Source organism: Mixia osmundae (assembly GCF_000708205.1).
Source record: "Mixia osmundae IAM 14324 unplaced genomic scaffold scaffold_5, whole genome shotgun sequence".
Classification (NCBI taxonomy): Eukaryota; Fungi; Basidiomycota; class Mixiomycetes; order Mixiales; family Mixiaceae; genus Mixia; species Mixia osmundae.
Window position 1 is genome coordinate 883,796 of NW_014575559.1, and position 16,276 is coordinate 900,071.

At 55.5% G+C, this 16,276-nt stretch overlaps 13 protein-coding genes across 13 annotated transcripts; 6 read left to right on the forward strand and 7 right to left on the reverse strand.

The window, feature by feature from the left end:
- Nucleotides 1-12: 12 nt before the first annotated feature.
- Nucleotides 13-1,151, forward strand: L969DRAFT_17526 (uncharacterized protein; the record flags this gene model as incomplete). The annotated part of the gene is made up of 10 exons (XM_014712282.1): nt 13-72; nt 128-134; nt 190-209; nt 263-460; nt 522-581; nt 634-697; nt 758-811; nt 860-875; nt 922-991; nt 1,053-1,151. The coding sequence occupies 10 exons, from the start codon at nt 13-15 to the stop codon at nt 1,149-1,151; spliced, it is 648 nt and encodes a 215-aa protein (XP_014567768.1).
- A 72-nt stretch (nt 1,152-1,223) lies between these two features.
- On the reverse strand, nt 1,224-2,015 carry L969DRAFT_48833 (uncharacterized protein; the record flags this gene model as incomplete). Its single annotated transcript, XM_014712685.1, has 3 exons — nt 1,224-1,532; nt 1,598-1,783; nt 1,848-2,015. The coding sequence occupies 3 exons, from the start codon at nt 2,013-2,015 to the stop codon at nt 1,224-1,226; spliced, it is 663 nt and encodes a 220-aa protein (XP_014568171.1).
- Nucleotides 2,016-2,092: 77 nt separating this feature from the next.
- Nucleotides 2,093-3,241, forward strand: L969DRAFT_49418 (uncharacterized protein; the record flags this gene model as incomplete). Its single annotated transcript, XM_014712686.1, has 3 exons — nt 2,093-2,202; nt 2,265-2,727; nt 2,783-3,241. The coding sequence occupies 3 exons, from the start codon at nt 2,093-2,095 to the stop codon at nt 3,239-3,241; spliced, it is 1,032 nt and encodes a 343-aa protein (XP_014568172.1).
- Nucleotides 3,242-3,532: 291 nt separating this feature from the next.
- L969DRAFT_103507 (uncharacterized protein) lies at nt 3,533-7,520 on the reverse strand (the record flags this gene model as incomplete). The annotated part of the gene is made up of 6 exons (XM_014712687.1): nt 7,409-7,520; nt 7,252-7,352; nt 4,334-7,195; nt 4,046-4,283; nt 3,883-3,990; nt 3,533-3,759 (listed from the first exon to the last, which is right to left on the reverse strand). The coding sequence occupies exons 3-6, from the start codon at nt 7,121-7,123 to the stop codon at nt 3,533-3,535; spliced, it is 3,363 nt and encodes a 1,120-aa protein (XP_014568173.1). The 5' UTR covers nt 7,124-7,195; nt 7,252-7,352; nt 7,409-7,520.
- Nucleotides 7,123-7,920, reverse strand: L969DRAFT_49598 (uncharacterized protein; the record flags this gene model as incomplete). The annotated part of the gene is made up of 4 exons (XM_014712688.1): nt 7,123-7,195; nt 7,252-7,352; nt 7,409-7,422; nt 7,878-7,920. 4 exons carry the CDS (start codon nt 7,918-7,920, stop codon nt 7,123-7,125), a joined length of 231 nt encoding a protein of 76 aa, XP_014568174.1.
- A 104-nt stretch (nt 7,921-8,024) lies between these two features.
- Nucleotides 8,025-9,291, forward strand: L969DRAFT_74910 (uncharacterized protein; the record flags this gene model as incomplete). Its single annotated transcript, XM_014712689.1, has 3 exons — nt 8,025-8,282; nt 8,314-8,938; nt 8,990-9,291. The coding sequence occupies 3 exons, from the start codon at nt 8,025-8,027 to the stop codon at nt 9,289-9,291; spliced, it is 1,185 nt and encodes a 394-aa protein (XP_014568175.1).
- Nucleotides 9,292-9,372: 81 nt separating this feature from the next.
- L969DRAFT_94661 (uncharacterized protein) lies at nt 9,373-10,287 on the reverse strand (the record flags this gene model as incomplete). Its single annotated transcript, XM_014712690.1, has 3 exons — nt 9,373-9,901; nt 9,961-10,018; nt 10,071-10,287. 3 exons carry the CDS (start codon nt 10,285-10,287, stop codon nt 9,373-9,375), a joined length of 804 nt encoding a protein of 267 aa, XP_014568176.1.
- On the forward strand, nt 10,286-10,715 carry L969DRAFT_94662 (uncharacterized protein; the record flags this gene model as incomplete). Its single annotated transcript, XM_014712691.1, has 3 exons — nt 10,286-10,312; nt 10,377-10,458; nt 10,522-10,715. The coding sequence occupies 3 exons, from the start codon at nt 10,286-10,288 to the stop codon at nt 10,713-10,715; spliced, it is 303 nt and encodes a 100-aa protein (XP_014568177.1).
- A 249-nt stretch (nt 10,716-10,964) lies between these two features.
- Nucleotides 10,965-11,501, reverse strand: L969DRAFT_48890 (uncharacterized protein; the record flags this gene model as incomplete). The annotated part of the gene is made up of 1 exon (XM_014712692.1): nt 10,965-11,501. One exon carries the CDS (start codon nt 11,499-11,501, stop codon nt 10,965-10,967), a length of 537 nt encoding a protein of 178 aa, XP_014568178.1.
- Nucleotides 11,502-11,952: 451 nt separating this feature from the next.
- On the forward strand, nt 11,953-14,113 carry L969DRAFT_94664 (uncharacterized protein; the record flags this gene model as incomplete). The annotated part of the gene is made up of 5 exons (XM_014712693.1): nt 11,953-12,857; nt 12,910-13,078; nt 13,132-13,228; nt 13,330-13,561; nt 13,918-14,113. 5 exons carry the CDS (start codon nt 11,953-11,955, stop codon nt 14,111-14,113), a joined length of 1,599 nt encoding a protein of 532 aa, XP_014568179.1.
- Nucleotides 13,968-15,304, forward strand: L969DRAFT_622954 (uncharacterized protein; the record flags this gene model as incomplete). Its single annotated transcript, XM_014712694.1, has 2 exons — nt 13,968-14,595; nt 14,674-15,304. The coding sequence occupies exons 1-2, from the start codon at nt 14,183-14,185 to the stop codon at nt 15,302-15,304; spliced, it is 1,044 nt and encodes a 347-aa protein (XP_014568180.1). The 5' UTR covers nt 13,968-14,182.
- Nucleotides 15,305-15,310: 6 nt separating this feature from the next.
- Nucleotides 15,311-15,506, reverse strand: L969DRAFT_94666 (uncharacterized protein; the record flags this gene model as incomplete). The annotated part of the gene is made up of 2 exons (XM_014712695.1): nt 15,311-15,366; nt 15,410-15,506. The coding sequence occupies 2 exons, from the start codon at nt 15,504-15,506 to the stop codon at nt 15,311-15,313; spliced, it is 153 nt and encodes a 50-aa protein (XP_014568181.1).
- A 22-nt stretch (nt 15,507-15,528) lies between these two features.
- L969DRAFT_457966 (uncharacterized protein) lies at nt 15,529-16,264 on the reverse strand. The gene is made up of 5 exons (XM_014712696.1): nt 16,210-16,264; nt 16,022-16,154; nt 15,850-15,959; nt 15,693-15,791; nt 15,529-15,635 (listed from the first exon to the last, which is right to left on the reverse strand). Exons 1-5 carry the CDS (start codon nt 16,210-16,212, stop codon nt 15,600-15,602), a joined length of 381 nt encoding a protein of 126 aa, XP_014568182.1. The 5' UTR covers nt 16,213-16,264; the 3' UTR covers nt 15,529-15,599.
- Between the last annotated feature and the right edge of the window lie 12 nt (nt 16,265-16,276).

Sequence of the window (16,276 nt, forward strand, 5' to 3'; positions counted from 1 at the left end):
TAGCCATCCAGCATGTCCGCCGTCGAGCACCCAGAGAAGGCTAGCAAGCTCAATTTGGTCGACCAGTTCGAAGTGAGTTCCCTCGAGCTAAGTCTCAGCCGAACGGAGCTGACCCCACACTTTTTAGTTCTATGGTACGTCGATGACCCTCGAACAGTCATAGGTTTGCTCACTATCAGCACGGAATAGGTCAATACCACACCAATAGAGTATGCTCGGCCCGAAGATGACCCTGCTGCGAAGGCTGAGGCTATAAAAACAGGTCAATGTGGCAATCCACATCATCTGCGTCCCCCTCATCTTCTGGACCACCCTCATCCTCTCCCAATCATGGTCACCCACACTGGCTTCCTTCTCTCTCGAGATCCGTAGCTTCAGACAACAAGTGGACGTGACCATCCCGCTCCTCATTGCGACGAGTTACGCATCCTATTTCGTTCTGCTCGACTGGTTCGCCGGTGTACGATCTCGATCCAGACTCATCACGCGTCCTGCTGAGTCGTGGTCGTGCGATCGTGCAGGCTTTGTATGCTCCTGTTCTGCTGGCTATGGGCGTATCGAGCAAGGTCATCTACGATACCGTCAGTCGCGCCGCCTCTCTTCCATGCGCGCTGGCTCATAGAGGCCATACAGGTCGATGATCCGCTCAAGAAAGCCGGTATCGTCTTTGTGGGCTCATGGATCGCACAATTCGTCGGTACGAAGCAAGCGAGATACACGAGCTTGAATGCTCATCCGGCGATACTGTCTATGGCAGGGCATGGCAAGTTCGAAGGAAGAGCGCCCGCTCTCTTTGATAGCCTGTTCCAGTGTATGTCTTTCCTTGCTCCTCACGCACTCGGCTGACGATCGTTCGCAGCACTCGTTCTGGCTGTGTGAGTCGATGGCACCTCAGTCTACACTTGATCTGAGTCTGAGCAGGTTCTTTGTCTTTATGGAAGTCCTCTTCGCACTCGGCTATCGTCGCGAACTCCACAAAACACTCAAAAACGTAAGTTCATTCTCTCCATGCGCATGGGCAAGACGACTGAATGCAATGGGATCCTTTGCAGAGAATTGGCAAGGCCGTCACGGCTTACAGACGGGATGCCAAAGCCAAGGGCAAAGGCGATCCAAAGTCTGTCAAGCAGCAACCGCTTTTCCGAGCTTAACGAACGCGTCACCGGGAATTGTATGCCTCCTGAAGCCATTGCATCGAAGTCTGTGTCTGATCGATCGAGTGACTAAGAATCTGGTTCTCCAACTTCGTCAATCTCCCTCTCGTCTGCTTCTGGCCTTTCGTTGTCGATCAGCGCTTCCTCATCCTCTTCTCCTTCGCTCATCGTAGCATCAATATTTGCAACCTGACCGGTGGTGATGACCGTTTCGTCGCGTCCCGTCGCGGCATGATGGGCAATATTGAGCAGAGCCGCCTCTGATTGCGTCGGCGCTTCTTGCGTCAGAATAGGCTCCGAGGATAGATTGGCGCCGATGAGTTCGAGGATTTCCGTCATCTGATCTTCCGACAGTCTATCCGCCAAATCTTCAATGCACTGTCAACCCTCCATCGCGTCAACTTGATCGGCGCCTGGAGGCCAATGTGTGCACGCAGACGCACGACTGATAAACCGGCGGGAGAACGAGGACAGGTATTGAGGAGCGAGAGCTTCTCTCTGCGCGAGAGCAACGGTCTGTCTCTCCCCTCGTAGGTCATAACGTTCAATGACGACACGATCCTCTTGACCCCCTCTTCGTCCATTCTCGAGCAATCTGACACAGCTGTATTGAGCAAGTATGCCATGATCTGTCGACGCACATGCTGTCACTCGTGCCCAGCCTCGAGGAGAGGGAGACAGAGAGCGACGTACTTGGTACTGAATGTTCTTTGCATTGCTGCTCACAATCTGGCCTACCGTCTCGGGTGTCGCGAGGGAGAGCGCATCGATCTGGGCTCGCTGGGCGTCTTTCTCTCTCTTGAGCTGATGGAGGACCTCATAGTCGCTGAGAAGCCCATAGATTGGCTCGAGCACTGACATGCATGCGCCTGCCAACTGTCAAACAGACGCGTCAAAGCGAGTCAAGCAGTCCTTTGAGAGAGCGGTGGTGATGCAAGATGGCACAACATCAACTGTGGAGTGACGGACAGGATAGAGGAATAGAGATTGCAGGCTGGTCCATACAAGCTCACAAGGCTCCCATCCTCAATGCAGCCCAGACAGACAAGTTGAGCCAACTCATCCACGCTCCTCCTCGCTCTTGCTCACCGATGGGTTGACCCTACTCAGAGCGACGGCCGAACTCGACTTTCCCTTGCCAGAGATCTGCTTCGGCAACAACTCGCTCACGCTCCGACACAAAGCATCACGATCGAGCTACGTGTTCGATACAATGAGCGCTTTACACGCTGTCGATCCGACGGGCGAACATCCCACCGGCGGCTTGCTGGGTGTCAAAGTTGCTCACGCGAATGAATGGCAATCTACTCGAGATCCTGTCCTGTCCGGCTGGGGAACGACACAAGAAGCGCAGACATTGAAGATTGCCAAGAAATTCGATTGGTCTTACACGACTGCTTACCCCGGTCATTCGCCCGATGATTCGCTCAGCTGGCAAGTGAGAAAGGACCACAACGGTATACCGATGGAAAGGCTGGCCTCCCAGACAGAGCCGATACTCTTCTTTGAAGAAGTGTGTCTGTTCGAGGACGAACTACATGACTGTGGCACTTCGCGTCTCGACGTACGCATCGTACGTGAACACGCTCGACCAGCACTTTCTACTGAGCCTAGTGTCCGTCGTACAGAGGGTCATGCCATTTGGTTTTTTTGTTCTGTCGAGGTTCTTTCTACGGATCGATCGTGTCCTCTTTCGTATATTCGACACACGTCTCTTTCACGATTTCGCCACAAACGAGATCATACGAGAGACCAGAGGACGACAAGCAGCCTACGATACCGTCTTGGCACAAGCAAAAGCCGAACGGAAGGACGATCTGAGTGCTTTGAACGACCCGGTATGGGTGGCCCATACGCTCGGTTTGCTCGACCGGATACCCTCGTCAACATCGACGAGTGCTGTAAGCAGCACAGCTTCCTATTTGGCGCAGAACACTCGTCAAGCAAGTACAGTCGTACCCGGCGTCTGCCTGCCGAATCGGACACCGCAAATTGTAGCCCATCGCAAGAATCAGCCGAGCGAGTCGATCAAGCTGCCGACCTGGAACGGCGACGTCACGCAACTAGAGATAGCTCAGATGAGCTAAGAGATGCAGAGAGGACAAGCGTAACGACGTTGCAATTTGTTTTTATGTCGAATTACAAAAGGGACTAGCGCCAACTTGTACCTCTGTCGATTGATTGTAGCCTCTCTTTTTTTCTGGTTTCCCCTCTTTCTCAAAGAACTGTGGACTCATCGTTCCCACCATTCGTGAAGAAGTGTCTCTTTGTATGTACTTTGTGACGAAAAAGAAGAAAACAGCCTGGCAGAAGAAGGGTTGCATCTCGTCTCTCTCATGCGGCGTTGAGCGTCAGAGTGCAGGGCGGGTAGTCAGAGTTTATTGACCATCAGAGGGCAAAGGCTGGTTCGTCAGTCTATCTTTGTCGAGGATTTTGCGTAAGTAGGGGGCGTTTGCGTAAGTTGGGGGCATTTGTACAGGTAAGGGCGAGCAGCGAGAACGTTTGTATGTCGAGACAAGGTAATGCAGAGGCTTGGATTTTGCAGGTGATGAATGGGTTGCTGCTATGGACACATGACAAGTAACATCTTTCTCTTTCGCTCTCTCTCTCGAGCCCAGGGGATATCATGCTTTTAAAGCATTTCTCTCATCTTGCCTTTCGGACCGAGCAATCATGCGCCGGTCCGATCAGAAGCGAGAGTTGGATTGCGAAAAGGGCGAAAAGGTACCGGACTCGAAAGCTTGGTAGCCCGCCCCTCGTCTTTCTTCGTTTGTCATAGGCGGAGGCGACAGAGCAGAGCCGACCGAACCACCATCGTGTGGACTGGGCCCGCGCACTGTCAGGTCGCGCACGCAGGTCAGCTATGTCAGCTTGCTCTTAGAGCGACCTACGGAAGAGGGGATTCTTAGAGAACGAAACGCGAATGCCAGATCGCACGAGTCCTCCGAGCGTGTTGCCGTTCATCTCATTCATGGCGCGAGTAGCGGCATCGGTCGATTCGAACTCGACGAAGCACATTGGGCCATTGGATTTTTGACGGAAACAGAGTCGTCTGAAGCCTTGCAAGCGCTGAAAATGAAGTCGGAGTGTTTCTTCGAGCTGACGAATCGAAGAAGCCGACGCAGCAAGCTGTATTTCTGCATCAGCACCGTTTTGAACAGCTTGTCATCAGGACTTACCGAAGGTAGGCCACCAAGATAGAGCGTATTGCAAGGCGGATTGACAGACTCGGAACGCTGCGTTCCAGCGGGAGGGCTGAACGTACGCGAAGAATTGCTCGAGCGCGATGCGGCCTCATACTGTTCTGCTGCCTTGTCATTGATGCTCGCTTGTGCGAGTTCGTGCTGAATGGCTTCGAGAGCAGAGGGACCGTAGTGCTGCGAGAGACGCTCCAGTGCAGCCGAGTGGTTACGCTGACCACCCATGGATTGAGTGAGACCGGATGAAAGGTACTCTGAAGGTGGAGACATGGCACGCTGCTGCATCTGCGCCATAAAGTCCGACTGACTTCTGAAGACCTGAGGGCGTTCTTGGAAGGTATCGTGAGATTCTTGGGGCGGGGAAGCCCATGCAGAGCTAGCGAGCGAGTTGTTGCGTGCAGCTTTGAGTGCGGCAGTGGCTTGCAATGCGCGCAAAGCTTCTTGTTCGCGCTCTCGGAGGCTGGCAAGTGCAGCACTTTGAGCATTCTTGGCAGGATCGAAGCTAGGACTGCCACCGAGAGTTGCAAGATTGGGCGTCGAGATGATACCTTCTGCGCGTGCAGCATTGCGTGCGAGATTGAGCAAAGGCGCGATCGATGCGTTGCCGGCAGCATTGCCGACATTGGTCGTGGCACTACCGAGGGGTGCATCGTTGCTCAAGCCACGTTTGGTGTGCAGGTTCTTCTTGGCCATCTCTGCCTTGAGCACATTGCCACGCTCGGCGTCGACTTTGCGACCAGTCAAGATGTTGCGAGCGTCAATCGCTTCCGTACGTGTCTTGAACTTTGCAAAGCCGATGATCTGTCTGCGCGAGGCCATCGATGCCGACTGTGGATTGCTCTGCTGAGATTGCTGCTGTTGCATAAAGTGATTGAGCGTAGACTCGATCGAGTTTGTGCCAAATGCATCGTCATAAGCATTCAGGCCAAAGTTTGTCTCTACGCCTTGCGAGCTTGACGATCCGGGCGGGACCTTGAGCGTGGCGGCTTCGAAGCCAGGACAGAAGATGAACATGTTCTGGAACTCGCGCTCTTGCATATCGTCCGGAAAGCCGACGACAAAGATCGTGCTCACTTCCTCCTGACCATTTCCAGGTATGCCAAGCGAGCTGAGACCGCCTGAAAGGCTTGTGTTGGCGAGCAAGGGCGCCTGACCAGCATTGAGGGCCTGCTGAGCTTGCATGAAGTCTGCCAAGGCGCTCGCATTGGCGAGTCCGTTGCCCGTAGTGCCATATGACCCCGTGTTGCCCAGCTGAGGCGAGGTGAGCTGATTGAGTGCAGCAAGCGACGCAAATTCGGCGTTCATGGGCATGCCCGACGGCGTCTTGCTCTGTGGAGGCTGCGCAAATGCAGCAGCGTTCTGCTGAGCTTGCTGGACTGCTCTGAGCTGGTCGACCATGAGCTGACGCGACCCGGCCTGAGCTTGAGCTTGAGCAAGTGACGTGCGCTCGAGTGGCGTGCGCTGGAGACCCAAGCCTTGGGGGAAGAGAGCAGTCTCTCGCAAATGAGTGGGCGAGTACTTTGACGATCTGCTGCCGTTGGTGGCTGTGTCGGCATCGTCCCCAAAAGGTGTCGGCCATCGAGGTTCCGAATCGCGAAACGGTGACGGGCTGACGCTGTTGGACGAGGCAGCAGAAGATGAGGGCTGCTGACGATCACCAATGATGCCACCTGTGTTGGCAGAAGAAAATTGTTGAGCGTGATTTGCACTGCCGCTGCCGTTGCTGCTGCTGTTGTTTCCCGTGGTCGAAGTCATGCCGGCCAAACTGCTCGAGCTAGAACCAGAGGGGCTAAAAGGCTCAACGTGAGGACTGAGCGGACTCGCAAGACCAGCGACGGTCGAGTTGAACTGGTCTTCACGTCTTGCGGCAGCCTTGGCAGAAGCGGTCGAGGAGGCGGACTCTGAGTGGTGATGCAGCGACAAGGGCTGCTGCTGTTGCTGCTGTTGGGCACGGGTACCGTTGGTGGTCATGGAAGCAAGTGACTGGCCTACAGACGGCTGCTGGGCGCCAAACGAGGCCGAGAGGGACGAGCTAGACGTGACAGAGGGCGTGGTGAGATTGGTGGAACCTCTGCTGTGGACTGAGGACTGGTTTGACCAAGTCCGGTGCAAGAGGGGCGGACTAGCAAAACTCTGAGCGGCTCTCTGAAGATCAGTCTGCTGCTGTAGATCCTGACGAGACGTGTCTGCTCGACTGGTCGCCAATGGCTGAGCCGACTGAGTCTGTTGCTGTTGTTGCGCAAATTCGTAGAGCGATGCTCGGTCGTAGCTCGCCAGCGTGTGAGGAGAGGACATCCAATTCGCCTGGTGATGGTAGGGTGGCTGAAGCGAAACGGGCGACAGGCTGCCGACGGACGAGACCTCTGACGATGACGGTATCGATGGCGACAGGAGCGTGTCGACGCGTAAGAGGTGCTCGTGACGATCAAACCTGTCACGGACCGGACTCTGAAAGATGGTCTCGCTCGGTCCTGTGCTACTGCGCCGTGGGTCGTCATTGCTTTGGTAGTATCGAGACTGTTCACCCGCTGTTGGCGTCGCCGTCGGCGTCAGAGAGTCATGGTGGACAAGTGCTGCCCTTCCCGGTGTCTGACTACCCCCTTGATGGCCGGCTAGCGTGGCGGTCGAGCTTGAGGATGACATGCTGGCAGATGACGATGCCAAACTGACGGATGACGAGTCCCTCTTTCGGGTCCGCTCTCGGGCCTGTCTGTCCATCGTTGCTGGCGGAGACGGTTGGGAGAACCAGTCTGCGGTGACGGTGGTCATCACTGGCGGGTGTGTAGTGGAGTTTGCGATAGCTTCGTCGGCGATTTCATTCCTTGATGACCGGCGGCAAGACTGTCGTCCGATACACATCAGCCAGCGGCCATGGATCAGCAGAACAGCGAGCGCACCTCTCATGCAGTGATCGAGCTCGAATATGTGTGCGACAGGAGATATGGATGTACGTCTTCGGCTCGGGGTTCACTCGCTCGGAGGACGTATTCGTCGAGAACTGTCCCATTCCCGCGTCAGGCTCGGATATGTTCCATGCGGCCAAAGGGAACCCACAGATGAGGGCAATGCTATGTAATGTGAGTGTGTTACGTGTCGTATGTGGGTGTTGATGGTATGAGATGTTGCTCAGACGTGCTCGACTCTTCAGAGGAAAAAGAGCTTTCGCAAGTGCATACAGCCTGGCCGCGTGTTCGGGAAGATGCCCGCGCTGCTGGCTGACGTGCGGCTGGCCCCGTAGGGAAATGTGGTCTGCTAGGCTGACGAGCCAGTACGTACGACTGGAGCAGTCTGACAGAGACGTGCGGAGTAATGCAAAGGGGACTGCTCGTCTATCTGCGCAACATCTAGTGGAGTGATCCTTCCAGGAACAATGGGCACTCTTGCGCTGCTCAGACGGTGGCGTTTCATAGGCCCGCACTTCCTGCGCCCAAATTCGAGCTCAACGGCTGATTCGACTCATTCCATCGAGAATGACCGGCTTTCACTGAGCTCGAATGCTCGATTGAATGCAGCTTTCTCCTACCTTTATCGTGATTCAATTGAGCGACTTGGAGACGATCCCGCATCGTCCACGCGTCCGGCCGATCGACTCAACATGGCTGTTCATTGAACTCCGACGATCCAAGCCTAGACCTGCAGGCAAAAGCCAATCCTTCCACAGCTCCAGTCGATGACAGCAATCTCTAGCGCAGCGCAAGGGGGTACCAATGGCGCGCACCGACCGTATGGATACGATCTCGAACTCATGCTCATGGGCACGGGTACCTCGTCTGCCTTGCCCGCGATCAGCTGTCTGACCGATCCTGATGGCAACGGCTGCGAATGCTGCCTCAGTACGCTCAAGCCAGAGGGCAAGAAGAATGTCCGACGCAACACAGGCGCAGTCGTGCGCTTGCGAGCACGCGATGCGCACCCACCCGAGCGGCAAGTCTGACTTCAGCTGAGCAGCTTGACGCGAGCTCATCGAGCAAGGCAGAACGATTCTGATCGATTGCGGCAAGACGTTCATGCAGTCTGCTCTCGAGCTCTTTCCCGCCAAAGGCCTCCGCAAGATCGACGCGCTCATCTTGACCCATCCTCACGCAGACGCGATAAACGGTCTAGACGATTTGAGAGGATGGACCCTGGGCGGAGTGATACAGTCGACGATGGATGTCTACTGCTCTGCCATGACATACGGCGAAGTCAAACGCACGTATCCCTACCTCGTCTCGATAGAGCATGCTACAGGCGGTGGTGATGTTCCTGCACTGAACTGGCACGTCATCGACACCGACAGACCTTTCGACGTGTTCGGCTGCACTGTCACACCCTTGCCTGTACACCACGGCTCGTACTTCCACAGAGACGAGCCTTACATCTGCTTGGGCTTCCTCTTTGATCGAGCAATCGCCTATCTGTCAGATGTCAATTTCATACCAGAAGAGACCTGGCAGCTCATCCGAGGATCGAAAGAGAGTAGCATACCGATCTGCATCGTAGACTGTCTTCGCATCGTACCGCATACTTCACACTTTGGTCTGCCGCAAGCAGTGGCGACTGCACGCCGAATGGGCGCTCAGAGGACGTACCTCTTTGGTTTCGGTGAGTCTTGGACGCACCTATGATTCACGGCTGGGGCTAACGCTGGAATAGCACACCGCATCACCCACGATGCATGGGTCTACGCAACGAGTGCACTGGGAAAAGGCAGACATGCCCATGATGCACCCGAGCCGCTCAGTAAGAATGGCAAAAGACAAAAGACCAAGGGTCTCGTCCGAGCGCCCGAAGTAGGCAATGTACAAGCGCAGTGGGAGTCTTTCACAGAGCATGCCTTGGAGGAACTAGAAGAATGGGAGGGCGGACCGCGCGAGCCAATCTGGGTCAGACCTGCTTTTGACGGCTTGCGGGTATGGGTAGACGAGCATGGCGAGGCGCGAGATGATGGCTACTAGACGACACAGCAATAGATTGTGTGATTGTACGACAACATGCACTGCAGATTTAGACCGCCTTTTTGCTGACTAACACTAGATCTAGAACGGGGTCCCTCTTTCGCTGTCCGAACCACCCGGCGTGACAGACCGAAAGAGCGGAAATGCATTCGAAGGCGGTGCGGGCGTGCCTGAGATCGACCGCGAGCGATCGAAAGCAGACAGGGATCTCGAACGAGCGAGATCAGGCTCTTCGGTCAGTTGCCGATCCTCCGTCTTGACCGGTTTCTCGGGAGCAATGTAGCCGTTTGTAGGCTGGACGATGACGACGAGCGTCTTGTGAAAGATGGAAAAGCCAGTGTAGCTCACACTGAGCTTGGGTTTCGAATCCGGCTTCTCGTCGTCGGCTTCGATGGGCACATCTCGGACTGCATCCATCGCTGCAGCCTCGTCATCTTCTGGTTTGATGTCAGGGCCATCGACCATGTCAGACTGCGCGTGCATGTCTGACTGGCGTCGCATTGGCGGAGGTGGCATCTCTTGGCTCGGCAAAAGCGCAGGAGCGGGGGGTGGTGAGTCAAAGATCAGTTGCTTGTCCTTGAGCAAGACCGCGTGCTTCTGAGGGGTCTGTCTGTGATGTCCCCGTAAGTGCTTAGACCTGAAGGTACAGTGATCCGCAAGTGCGCCCACCTGAAGTAGTAGAGCATCGTGTAGGGTATCGCTTCGTGCGTATCTGATTTGCGTACATCTGCATGCGCCGTCAGACGAGCTCTCCTCGGTTCGAGATGGCAGAGCCTTACTGCCGTGATAGATATCAAAGTGTTTTCCTTTCGTCTTCCCTTGAGCCTTGTCCTGATCGAGCTTGATCTGGATCCTATCTTTGAGATTGAAGAGGACTCTGGACAGGATCTCGTCGGACATCCATTCGAGGTGTCGATAGTCGATCAAGAGTGTCATGGGGAGGACAGCATTGATCGAGATGCGCAAGTAGAGCGCATTCCTTGTCTTGTACCGCATGACAGTCCTTGTCCCACACTCGCACGTGAGCCAGTGCTGCAGAGAGGCGACGCGTTGTCTATCTATGCAGATTGTTCCGATGGCCAAAGTGGCTCTTTCTGCTTGCCTCGAACAAGCGAACTCCGCACAACCTGGACGGTGTTAGATATGGTCTGCTGCCAGGACGACGCTGTGAGTGGGCCGTATCGCTTGCAAGAAGCTCAAGACGACTCAGTTCGACACCAGGACCCGCAGTGACAGCGCTTGTCTTGCTAGCACGCACAAGACTGCATCGAACGCATGCAAAGATCTCTACATGCGGTCAAGCTATCTGTGACGGAGAAAGGACCATCGAGCGGAGCTGCAATGGCTACTTTTACCCGGCCAGTGACGATCGACGCGGAGCATTCGATCTGAACGTCACAGGCTACGATCTGCCTTCTTCGTAAAAGCAGCGGCACTCCCACCGCTGCGTTACACCCTCCACCCGGTTTCCACTGAGCAGGGCTGATCGCTCGAGTGGGCAAAAACGCGACGTGTCACTCTCGCTGGCGATTCCCACGGGCGGACTGCCTAGGCCAAAGAGACAGATCGACGTAAGAAATTCAACGGCGCGCCAGTTGACGCCGTCAATGGATCTCGGATCATGAGAGGTGCGGTATTTGGACGGACAATGAGAGATCCTGTCAACTATCAGGCTACTTCCCGACTTGTCCGCTCGGCGATTCGCGCGGACGAGCAGGCACTATAGCCGCAGATGCCACCTGGTGACCAATGCGCTCAGCAGGATTTCGACCCTTTGTGCGACTCTGTCCCGGCATGTCGAACCTCGCATGCAAGTTCCGTAGTGGCTCACAAAACTCGCCTTGCCTCCTGTGACTGACCGTGTGGGTATCGGCACCAGGATCGGACGCGTCGACGATGGAGAAGATGTTTGTCGGATTGCGAAGTCGGTGGGTGATGACGCTTGTCACTGTCGGAAAGGCACCTATGAACGCTTTGGAACCTTCGCATTCGGACAGTGTCCAGACAATGGGCGTCGTAGCACCGTAAGCATCTGTGTCGGCGCATACCGTCCAGGCAGGTGACGGATCGTCCACATATGTCGATGGCAGAAGAAGCTCCTCATTCTGCTCGGCAAGGCTCATGGGCGTAATCCCGAGGGCTTTCCTAGGATCTGACAGGTCTGCAGGCGCCTCTTGAGAACAGTCGTATCTTCTTCTTGATGGTGTCATTGAAGAGTCTACAACATCGGCATGGTCCTAGCGGCGGACTCAGGAAGTGAGTATCGATGGGTAGGGTTGGTCGCATCATCGACTCGACCCGTGTCAGACAGGCTCATATCGTGCTTTCGCCTGCATGACTTGGGACATGCACGCGATTGACTGCCCTCGCTTGACGAAGGAGGTGGTGTCACGAAGATTTGGGGACAGAGAGGCAAGTTCTTGGAACTGTTCTTGTCAAAGCTGTGAATAAGCGCATGGCTGCCTCTCAACTCGTGCGCCATCCCGTCAGATTTGATCGATTTCGCGAGTATTTCCGCTTGGCTGCGCCCGAGTCGCGTACTTTGATATTTGGCAGATCGTCCCGCCCGGAACACGGCAACGACAGCAGCAGTGTCATGTTGGCACCATTTCCAATGCAACCATTCTCTTGCTTGGCGCTCACCAGCGATTCACGTCAAGCATGCAGGTCGAGAAGGATGAGATCGAGCAGGAAACCCTGCTGCCGGTCCGACACTGGCCTAAAGAGCGCAGGAGGACATTGATCTGGACATACGTGCTCGCGTGTTCGACTGGTACCCTACTCGTGGCCGTCACCACCTTGTTGCTTCACTTGCAAGACATCAGGAGGAGTCAATCAGGCCGACCTCGATCTTGCGATGATCCCTACGTGCGACCGGGCTACATCTGGCGCGGACGAGGTGGACCAAACGATGTTCGCTGGATACCCTATTCGAACGATACCATCGCTGCAGACCATTCTAACCTGACTGCTACAAGATACACATTGCCTCCTGATGACGATGCAACGTTTGCCAAAGCGAGCGCGATGTCGCCGCCGCGATACTCGCTCGACCTGAATTCTTCCGATCGAGCTCAATCTCTCAGCTGGGCATCAGGACGACATATCGCCTTTGTTGGCGATTCGCATGATCGGATGGCCATCAGACACTTTTGCACGATCGGCGGCTCAACGTCACAATGTACGCATTACCACGTCGCGTGCACCTGTCGGATACCCGAGCTCGATCTGACTCTCTCACTCTGGTTCAACGTCGGCATGTACGATGACGACTTTGCGTATCCACCCGAAGCAGAAAAGGATCCCGCTGTCGGTCCTCCACGATGGGAAGACCGATTCAGGACCCTCTTTGAACCCATGCTCCTCGAGACCGGCCCGCCAGATCTCATCATGTTCAACAGCGAGGCATGGGACGCAGATATCTATGCAGAAGCAAGGGGAAAAGCGATCGGAGCGCCAGAGCTCGCAACGAGCGCGCGACCCTTGCTCTGGCAAGAACTGGCTTGGCATCGATCGCGCGTGAGACAAGTCATCAACGAGCTCCGCCACCGGTTTGCTGGTGTGCCGTCAGTGATCAATCTTTGGCTGCAATGTCGGATTCTGATCAGCTCTGCGCAGGATCATGTATCGCGTCGATCACTATCACGCAGACCAGGATAACGGCAAGAACCTGCACGTCTACCAAGTCAATCAATCGATGCGTTCACTCATGCTGCAAATGGGCATCCCTATCTTCGAATGGGGGGCGCTCATCACTGGCGAATTCCAAGAACCGATGACAGATCTGGCATGTCTGCTCATGATCCAGCAGAATCATCTCGCTTACACGTGTCTCTGCAGGGCCATCATTACAACCTTGCAAAGGTGTCTTATCTGTTTGCGGATATGCTGCTCTTTTACCTGCGACGCGCGACGAACAACACGACCTGGACAGAGTGTATCGGGCAACGCGACCAGCTCACCTAGCCCTCACGATTCCGCAGATTACGGTTCGGTTCGGTCGGCTCAGCATCAGCTCCCTCTGAGCATGCTCGCGAGCCGACGACGAGGCTCAATGCATACAGACTCGCCGCTATCGCTCTGACCCTGATCCGAATGACGCGTTCGGACCGGTGCAAGCCACGAGGCAAATCTGGGGCAAGCTCAGTATAGCGCATGCATCGACTGCACGCGTCAAACGCGTCTTCGCTCCACTCTCACTGCGCCACGAGGCCAAGGAAGCATGCCAAGCACGGCCTTTGCCGCTTTTCATCATCGTGATGAGCGGCACGTTGTGGAGTTGCACAGCGATCTCTGGGCAGACTGCGCGAATTTGCAAGATGATCTGCGATCCCTCATGCTTTTGGGTACCTTCAGGCACGATGCTGTAGACTTTTGCCATGATTCGGGATGGCGCCAAACTCGTGGCACATTTGCTTTTTAGCGCTGAATTCTCTGGAGACGGGTAGCGATCGTTGAAGGGAGGCGCGTCTTCCAAGTGAAAGTGCTTCGTCATTTCAACGCCAATAAAAGCTCGGCACAGTCATCGATGAGCTCACCTCCTGGACGCGCACTCAACGCCTGAGCAGTTCTGTACCTGGACGCAATTCAGGTCTGAGTGCTCACTCCCAATCGACGCACAGCTAGGGTCAACCTGCAACTCTCTCCCGTGATTGAGTGCCTGGCAAGTCAAACGACCCAAAGCGTCGGTATCGGGTCTTGTGCTCGACTGACTTGGCATTTCAAACTCACTCAGAGCCAAGATCTGGCGAGCATAAGGAGCATCTGCACCGACGCAACAATATCGACGATCTGCACGCCCATCGACTCGGCTGAGCGCTGATCCTCGAAGCACGCCAGCACAACGGAAGCATCCCTTCAGCGGCGGCCGAAAGCAACGCGTCGGACGGCGATGAACCGAAGCGGGTTGCAATGCTCAGCCATATCCGACAGCGAACTGCCGAGAGAGCATATAACCCACTCTCGGAAATCTTCTCTCCCAGGTGAGCGCACACCTTTCGACCGAGAGCGCGCGAGAGCCATGTCGATTTGGTCGAGGAGGCAGACCATGCTGACGCTGCCTTGTCACTTGTGTCCTCTACCAGATCACATACGCGATTCGGACAACGATTCGTTTGATGAAGCGCACGAAGCCGATACCCCGCCGGCCTCGCCTTACGAGCACCTCAGGTCACCCTCGGCCAAATCACCCAAACGTTCTTTCGCTTCGCCGCTCAAGCTAGACTTTTCGACCCTGCCGCAGTTCAGGCTGGACAAGGCCGCGCTTTCGAGCGGTCCCATGACGGATGCGCAGCAGGCCCTAGAGTAAGCTGCGCGCTATTTACGCGTGCCCGGGCACAGGCTGATTGTGGTGTTCTCGGGTAGGATGCGATCGCCATGCAGCCCTTCAGCATTGCCGCCCTGCGCCCAGCCGGACACGGGATCTTTCTCGCCGTATCCTTCACCTCGACATCTGCGACGGCCGGAGATGCGCAGTCGATGGTCATCCGAATCATACTCGCTGACGCCTACATCTGCTTCTGCCCTGCCTATCACGCCGAGCGCGTTCGACTGGTCTACGCTGTCGATGCCTGCAGTGCACACACGCACGCAGTCTGCCGGTCTGGGACTTCTCACCCCTCCGCCCGACGAGGAGAGCTGCGAGCACGGATCACAAGCAGACTGGCAAATGGCTCAAGATAGCTCGGACGAAGATCTCATGGCGTGCCACGAGAGCGAGACTGAGGAAGATCCATGTGACAGCATTCCAGCCTTCGCTCATGGCAACACTGCTCGCCGTACTCGACCAAGCCACTTTCGTGAGTTCACTATCGGCCGACAACGCACGAGCGCGATGGCAGTCGATTCGCCCGGCTTGAGTCCCGTTCCGCCACAGATCGTGCCCAGGCCGACGAGATATGCCTCTTCGCCCTTGGCACGAATGGACGATTCTGCACCTGCTCGTATCGCACAAGACTTGGCAGACATGAGCGTAGACGATCGTCGCAACAAAGTCAATCCTTATTTCCTCTGACGAACCTCACATATAGACACGCTCGGCCTGATGCGCCCATATAAATACACAGATACTGACGACTGTAACAATTGATCAACAACGCCTGGTGCGAAGCGATCGTACGCATGGAATGCAGAAGCACGACGAATGTACAGCTCGCGCGAACTTGTAGAGATGCGTAACGCGCTCGAGCATCACTGTGGTTGTAGTGTGCTATCATTTCAATTACTTCACTCGCTCGCTCGCTCGTTGCCTCGCTAGCTGCAGAAGCGAAGAACAGAAGATGCATGCCTCACTCTACATGATGGCAAAGTTAAGCACGAGCTGCTGCAGCGCCTGCGACGGCGATCTGTAATCCACCCGCTTCATGAGCACATGACAGTGTCATACACGCGAGCTGGCTAACCTGTGTCTGAGCAGTGATCTTCTTGCCATCCTTGTTGAAGCGGATGCGAGGGGGAGGCGCACGGATGCGTCGTCCTCCTACACTTCGTACTCTGACGACCTGTCACCGCAGCATTCGTCTGAGCGCTTGGTCGGCCTCAAAGAAGCTCAAAACTGACATGAGCGTGGATGGCGCAAGAGACGCAGTAGAGCAGCTTGATGTATAGCTTCGGTAGTGTGTACTCTTGGTAGACGCTTGCCTCGCTGATATCTCGAATGGCAGCCGATTCTGTCCGGGAGGATGGCAGGCGTGAGCACCGAGACGGACTCACGAGTCTCACTGTGACGGACCAACGATGTTGCGAACAGTGAATCGCTTGATTGCCTTGTCCTTGGGCACACAGCGAGAGCAGTTTGAGCATCTCACAAAGTTTGTGTGTCCGCGTCCCTTCTTGTTGCGACCGCCCGAGCGTCTCTTCTTAGTCTGTACGGCGCCGTGTCAGCATGCTACGCAGTCCGCCTAGCAGGCAGCGACGTACCATCTTTGTCGATGTCAAAGCCTTGGTGTGCCGACGAGCCTCGAGGCTGATTTTCACCGAGTTTGTC

Coding starts and splice junctions, on each gene's coding strand:
- L969DRAFT_457966 (XM_014712696.1), bottom strand. Junction 15,960..16,021: donor CACTGTTCGCAACATCGTTG/GTCCGTCACAGT, acceptor CCTCCCGGACAG/AATCGGCTGCCATTCGAGAT. Junction 15,636..15,692: donor AGATCACTGCTCAGACACAG/GTTAGCCAGCTC, acceptor GGTGGATTACAG/ATCGCCGTCGCAGGCGCTGC.